General features: G+C 52.5%; 1 protein-coding gene across 1 annotated transcript in view; it reads left to right on the top strand.

The window, feature by feature from the left end:
- Positions 1–362: 362 nt before the first annotated feature.
- The window catches only part of LOC124470344, a 62,929-nt gene continuing 55,585 nt past the window's right edge, over positions 363–7,706 (top strand). The window contains exon 1 of the mRNA XM_047024189.1: positions 363–645. Coding sequence (XP_046880145.1) covers positions 363–645 — 283 coding nt within the window. The remainder of the gene's footprint in view (positions 646–7,706) is intronic.

Raw genomic sequence — 7,706 nt, 5'->3', positions numbered from 1 at the left:
TTTCACTATGGTTTTGAATTGCTTACTATATTTGAAAATGTCAAAGTGTGTGTGTGTTTTGGAGCATAAAGCACCTGGGTGGTTTGTGTGAACGTGTCCCAGTTGTTCTCTCCAGTCCTAGTGCTCTCCAGAGGACTCTGAGAGGGGCTGGGGCCCACATCACTGGCATAAGTGGGAAGGCTAATTGTATTTTAATTGCAGAGCCATCAAACACACACACACTCAGATAGCTGCCTCCTACTCCTCTCTCTCTCTCTCTCTCTCTCTCTCTCTCTCTCTCTCTCTCTCTCTCTCTCTCTCTCTCTCTCTCTCTCTCTCTCTCTCTCTCACACACACACGCTGTACCTCTGTTCTCACAGCCAATGAGCCGAACGATCGCACTCATATTCACCCCCCCCTTGTCTCTCTCTCTCCACCAATCACAGCTCCCTCATCGCCGAGTGACCTTCTCCACAGCCAATCAGGCGCAGGATCTGCAGGACCCCTCCCAGCACAGCTACTATGACAGCGGGCTGGAGGAGTCGGAGACGCCCAGCTCCAAGTCGTCGTCCGGGCCTCGCATCGGGCCCCTGGCCCTGCCTGAGGACCACTATGAGAGGACCACGCCTGACGGCAGCATCGGAGAGATGGAGCACCCAGAGAACGGTAAGCAGAGGTGGACTCCCCCCTCTCATCCTCTCTTCCTTTCTCATCCATCCATCCACGGGTGCAGAATCTGGTGACAGCAGAGTTTGTGAATGTGTGAGGATGTAGGTTGTCGGCACACACATGTTTACACAGACACACACACACACGTTTACACACACACACACACACACATGTTTACACACACAGACACACACACATGTTTACACACACAGACACACACACGTTTACACAGACACTGGGGTCAGCATTCACGTTGGTAGACAGACCCTGCTGGTCGCTGGAGCGAGTCTGAAACAGCAGAGCTCACAGGAACTCTGCTGTCAGAGCAGCTCCTCACTATCACACCTGGCAGAGCAGCTCTCACTATCACACCTGGCAGAGCAGCTCTTCACTATCACACCTGGCAGAGCAGCTCCTCACTATCACACCTGGCAGCTCCTCACTATCACACCTGGCAGAGCAGCTCCTCACTATCACACCTGGGAGAGCAGCTCCTCACTATCACACCTGGCAGCTCCTCACTATCACACCTGGCAGAGCAGCTCCTCACTATCACACCTGGCAGAGCAGCTCCTCACTATCACACCTGGGAGAGCAGCTCCTCACTATCACACCTGGCAGAGCAGCTCCTCACTATCACACCTGGGAGAGCAGCTCCTCACTATCACACCTGGGAGAGCAGCTCCTCACTATCACACCTGGCAGCTCCTCACTATCACACCTGGCAGAGCAGCTCCTCACTATCACACCTGGAAACAGAGAAAGTAGATAGTTAGAGAGAGAGAGAGTAGAAGACATCACAGACAGTGTTATGGAGAGAGTCTCAGTCCCAAATGTCACAGCAACTCATCAGACAGAACTGTGGGCCGCAGGGAGTCTCTCTCTCTTTCTCTCTTTCTCTCTCTCTCTCTTGCGCGCTCTCTCGCGCTCTCTCGCGCTCTCTCTTGCTGTCCCTGTGCAGGACGCCCGTAAGCCATCTGTAAACTCAATTACTCACAGCTGCACTCACGCCCAGAGACCAGTACCACCCTCCGCAAAGGAGAGAAAGAGGGAGAGAGGGTGAGAAAGAGGGAGAGGGAGAGAGGGGGAGAGAGAATAGAGAGGAGAGCGCTCTCTGCCTGGGGCTGCCAGTGTGGTGGAATGAGGTCAGGGTTACAGTAGGTGGTGGATGGTAGGAGGGGGAGGAGAAGAGACATTAGGGGGTTTAAGAGACTTGTTGGGGAGTAAAGGGTTTCTTGGGGGGTATTAAGGTGTTGGGTCCTACTGGTCCTGGAAGGATACGGTGGGCTCTGTAGTGTGTGTATGTGTGTGACGATCTTCTCTCGGCTGCCGTCAGGAAGACCCCACCAGCGTATCATAGCCATGCGTCCTCCTCCTTATCTTCCTCCTCCTCCTCTCCCCTCTCCTCCTCCTCTCCAATCTCCTCCTCTCCCCTCTCCTCTTTCTCTCCCCTCTCCTCCTCCTCTCCAATCTCCTCCTCTCCCCTCTCCTCTTTCTCTCCCCTCTCCTCCTTCTCTCCCCTCTCCTCCTCCTTTTCCCTCTCCTCCTCCTCTCCCCTCTCCTCCTCCCCTTCCCTCTCCTCCTTCTCTTCTCTCCTCCCCTTTCCTCCTCTCCCCTCTCCTCCTCCCCTTCCCTCTCCTCTTTCTTCTCTTCTCTCCTCCCCTCTCCTCCTCTCCCCTCTCCTCATCCCCTTCCCTCTCCTCCTCCTTCTCTTCTCTCCTCCCCTCTCCTCCTCTCTCCGATGGACAGCCCTGTATTGAGTCTCAGGCATCTCAGGCTAACACAATGGAACTAAGAATACTCTTGTCAGAGATGAGAAAATAAGAGCCCTTGTGCAGCAACACCCCAGATGACTAGCAAAGTCCCTGCCTGAAGAATAGACGCTTTATGAATACAGGCTGTCACATCCCCTGATGTGACTCCTCTGCCCCCCTGCAGACACGCAGGCCTTAGTGGAGAGCTGGACCTAGCTGTCCCCTCTGCAGACACACAGGCCTTAGTGGAGAGCTGGATGTAGCTGTTCAACCTGGGATCTGAGACTGGAGGACCGGAGGAACTGATGAATCGATTAGCAAATGGGTAACTGAATTAACGACCGCATGAATGAATCCATGTACAGTATGGATGAATCAGCCCGAGGAAGGGATGAATAAGTGTACCGTTAACCAGGCAGGAAGAGCAGAAAGAGGTATTGTGGTGGGGATTGTGTCCTCAGGACACCCGGACAGACTACATAACCTAATCCTCGCCCAGCATCCACAACAGACATCATGACTGCAGATCTACAGTTTCCCCTCTCTCTCCCTGCGTTCAGCCCACTCCCACAACATGGTTTCATCTGCAACTCCCTGGTCCTCTGTCAGGCCAGCAGTTTGCCCACCCCCTCCCTTCCAAATGGGCTGCTGTGGGTCTGATAATGGAGGGTAATTCCATTACCCTGGCTCTGTCTCCCTGGAGGGTCGTCTCCTCCAGACCCCCATCCTCACCCTGCTAATGCACTCATTTCCTCCTGCTAATATGGATGGATGTGTCTGTGGAGGGGCCTGGACAAAACAAGGGATGAGGGAGGGAGGTGGAGAACAGGGAGAATGGGGTTCCTGGGATGAGGGGGGAGATTGAGGGAAAAGGGGGAGAGAGAGAGAGATAGGAAGTTAGAGAGAGGGAGGGAGAGAGGGGAGATATAGAAAACGCATATAGGGGGTCAAAGTTTAAGAGACAGATGAGGCAATAGAGGTGAATGGATGGAGCGAATGGAAGGATGGATGGAGATTGGATCAGAGCGGAGGAGTTGGGGTGGATGAAGGATGGAGGGAGATTGAAGGAGTGTGAATAGAGAGTAGAGGGGGATAGATCGGTGTCACGGTTACGGGGAAGTGTGTGAGAGCAGGGAGACACTGAGGGGGATATTACTGCTCCATGGTTAGGTGATAAAAAGAGAGAGAGAGAGAAGGATGGCTTTCTGCAGAGTGTATCTGGCTGGTCATCTCAGATTAATACAGCTCCAGTAGAAAAACCCAGTGTACCATTAAAGGGAGGAGAGGATGGATGGTCTGGAGAGAGAGGAACAGGGACTGCAGTCAGAGTAGATCACTCTGCCCAGACGCCTGATTTCATGGCTCTCTTTGAAGTTGTCAGAAGTCAGGATGTTTCATGTTTGCTGATCTGAAAACAGCCTTTCCTTCAGCATTGTGAAACAGTCAGGTGAACTGTGGAGTCATGCGTGTGAGACGCTGTCATGGCTTATCGTAAGATATCATGAAGAGGAGGAGGATGACGATGATAATGACAATATAGACACTAAAACACGTTACTTATATTCTCTGTTTCTCCACTTTGTGACTCAGAACAGATGCATATACTGTAGATATAGATATGTATAGATATATATATATATATATATGAGCTGGAGAGAGAGGGAGAGAAACAGAACTTCCAGGATCTATATTTCTCGTCTTCGACGTGCCCGTTATACGTCTCACAAAATACCCATCATGCTCTTGTATAGAGAGCAAATAGTATAGAGAGCAAATAGCCCCTAACCCCTAACGAAGGAGTCAGATGGCTGAGCGGTGAGGGAGTTGGGCTAGTAATCAGAAGGTTGCCGGATCGATTCGCCGTGCCAAATTATGTTGTGTCTTTGGGCAAGGCACTTCACCCTACTTGCCTCGGGGGAATGTCCCTGTACTTACTGTAAGTCGCTCTGGATAAGAGCGTCTGCTAAATGACTAAATGTAAATGTAAACCCTCCCATGTTGCCCTTCCTCACTCCTCCTCTTCCTCACTCCTCCTCCTATCCCCTATAAAACATGCCATTATTTGTTTCGAACCAGAACTGTCTGTTCTCCTCCGACATGGCACCGAAGATTCAATCAGGCTTTTTTGGCGCTTGCGTACGGGGGGAGATGGGTCTTTAGTCCAGGGTACAAGCGATGGACTGTGCCCAGATGGGAGGTGTATTTAAGAATATTTTTCTCGGTCGTCAGAAATTGGAAATGATGTTTTTCCGTGCTGCTGAAACAGGATGTGTGACAGAGATGAGCCCATGTGCGTGTAGAGTCCTTGAAGTTAAAGTAGAAATAATCTCAACCCATATTATAAGGAACAATTCAGTAAACAGTGAAAAACTGCACAATTTAATTTAATTGCGATGGTACTGCAGCTGGACTAGGGGATATGTTGTTTATTCCATTAACAGAGCAAACTTAAAGTCTACTTTCAAGAAAACCAGACGTCACTCTCTCGGTTTGAATCCTTCTCTATAAACTCAGAGGGACCCTCCATTACAAAAGTTTTGGGGTGAAAAAGAGACAGAGAGAGAGAGAAGAGAGAGAAAGGAGAGGATGAGGAAGTCTTTCAGGTCACTTGGTCACAGTGGTGGAGCACAGCAGTGAAGCGCAACACGACCATCTGTCTCCACATCTCCCCTGCGCCTCTGAAGGTCTGGGACACCCCCCCCCTCCCCCTCCCCCCCTCTGTGACCCCTCCCTGGAGAGGGAGGGGAGGGAGAGAAGGAGGAGGAGGAGGAGGAGGAGGAGGGGGAAGAGGAGGAGGAAGAGGAAGAGGGGGAGGTGAAGGAAGTGGAGGAGGAGGAGGAGGAGGGGGAGGTGAAGGAAGTGGAGGAGGAGGAGGTGAAGGAAGCGGATGAGGAGGAGGGGGAGGTGAAGGAAGTGGAGGGAGAGCAGAATGGAAGGGGAAGGGAGGGGGACAGTAAGGGGTCTGTGAGGAGGAGGAGAAGGAGGGGGAGGAGGGGGAGGAGGAAGGGGAGGGGGGAAGGAAGTGAAGAGAGAGCTGGTCAATGAGAGACAGACCAAAGCATACCATGCAGAACCACTCCCCCCCCCCCCCCCCCCACGCTCTCCCTCACCACAAAACCCTGTTCCCACAGTCCTGCCCAGCCCAGTTCCCATGGAGCCCCCAGGGTTCCTGTAACCCGCTCTATGAGAGCGTAGGAGAGGTCCTCCCTCAGAGGACATGCTGACTTCCTGTGAGACACCAGGCTGCTGGGAGAGACGGGGTCCACTCGCTCTTTAGCCCCTTCTGTAGATCTCCACGGCTCCCTGCTACCTCTCCTGCTACCTCTCCTGCTACCTCTCCTGCTACCTCTCCTGCTACCTCTCCTGCTACCTCTCCCTGCTACCTCTCCTGCTACCTCTCCCTGCTACCTCTCCTGCTACCTCTCCTGCTACCTCTCCCTGCTACCTCTCCTGCTACCTCTCCTGCTACCTCTCCTGCTACCTCTCCCTGCTACCTCTCCTGCTACCTCTCCTGCTACCTCTCCCTGCTACCTCTCCTGCTACCTCTCCTGCTACCTCTCCTGCTACCTCTCCTGCTACCTCTCCCTGCTACCTCTCCTGCTACCTCTCCTGCTACCTCTCCTGCCTGCTACCTCTCCTGCTACCTCTCCTGCTACCTCTTCCTGCTACCTCTCCTGCTACCTCTTCCTGCTACCTCTCCTGCTACCTCTTCCTGCTACCTCTCCTGCTACCTCTCCTGCTACCTCTTCCTGCTACCTCTCCTGCTACCTCTTCCTGCTACCTCTCCTGCTACCTCTCCCTGCTACCTCGCTCTCTCTCTCTGTCTCTCTCCTTCTCAATATCTCTCTCTATCTCTCTTTCTCAATCTCTCTCCTTCTCAATCTCTGTGTCTCTCTCTTTCCTTCTCAATCTCTGTTTCTCTCTCCTTCTCAATCTCTGTTTCTCTGCATCCCTCTCCATCTCTTTCTTTCAGCCTCGCTCTTTCTTTCTCTAAATCTCTCTCTCTAAAACAAGCAGCCCATTCCAGGGGTATGCCAGTGGTTCAGCCCCCTGCCCCCAGGTGTGTCCAGCAGCATTCCAGGGGTATGCCAGTGGTTCAGCCCCCTGCCCCCAGGTGTGTCCAGCAGCATTCCAGGGGTATGCCAGTGGTTCAGCCCCCTGCCCCCAGGTATGTCCAGCCCATTCCAGGGGTATGCCAGTGGTTCAGCCCCCTGCCCCCAGGTGTGTCCAGCAGCAGACCCACACTTCAGTCAGAACATGAAGGATGCTCTCTGTTTCCCCCACACACACAGACAACATGTTCAGGCATCAGCCCTCAGAGACATGCTAACAGTACATAGGTCTCTGTATCTTCATCACACATACACACACACACACACTCCTTCTCATTAGCATGGCTGTGCAGTGTGAAAACACATCATTTGGTCTGAGGCAGATTGCTGAGGGACCACAGACTGTCTAAGCAGCATCAATACGCTTACCACACACACACACACACACACACACTGTAATTCTCTGAGCATTGGCACAAAGCTTGGATCCACCGTCAGTTGGGACAGCAGGAAAAGTCTCTCCAGTCTTCAGTAGCCAGAAGAATATCTTTGAAACTGAAACACAGATGATAACCCAGACAAATGATGTGTGTGTTTACATGAGTATGTGTTCATACGTGTGTGCGTGTGTTCCTATGTGTGTGTTTACATGAGAGTGTGTGTTCATACATTGGGGTGTGTGTACACGTGTATGAGTGTGTGTGTGTACTTGTGTGGTCATTCCTTATTTCCTCCTAATTAGCTGCTAGATGAAAGGCTGTGGTGATGCAGGAGGGCTCGTCCCTGTGGACAGATTGGGTTTCTTCTACTCCTCCTTGGAGAGGCTGTTATCCTCCACCAGTCTGCTGCCCACCCACTCCTCCCTCTACAGCAGGGCCAGGGTAATGATGGCCTGCTCAAAGGATCTCTATTGGCACAATCATTCCTGGGATTCGAAGCATGTGTCTGTCTTTATTTGTGAGAATGAGAGTATTTCATTGGCTGACAGCTGAGGTGGTGTGTTGTCTACAGCTAGATGTTTGGAGGGGGTGAAGCCAGTGTTGTGTGAGTGGCACCTGGAGTCACTGAGCATGTTTGTTCACTGGCTGACTGAGCTATTATGTAACGCACCACCCCTCCTACTCAGCTCCCCTCCCCTTTCCTCCCTGCTCTAGATTCCACCCCTCCCTCCCTCCCCCTGCCTGCCCCCACACCCTGCCAGGGCGATACAAGATCCCTCATCCTGAGGCTGGGATGGAGAAAGAGAGAGGGA

Source organism: Hypomesus transpacificus, chromosome 1, assembly GCF_021917145.1.
Source record: "Hypomesus transpacificus isolate Combined female chromosome 1, fHypTra1, whole genome shotgun sequence".
NCBI lineage: Eukaryota > Metazoa > Chordata > Actinopteri > Osmeriformes > Osmeridae > Hypomesus > Hypomesus transpacificus.
The sequence above is the reverse complement of the archived record's forward strand: the minus strand, read 5'-3'. Positions and strand labels throughout refer to the sequence as shown.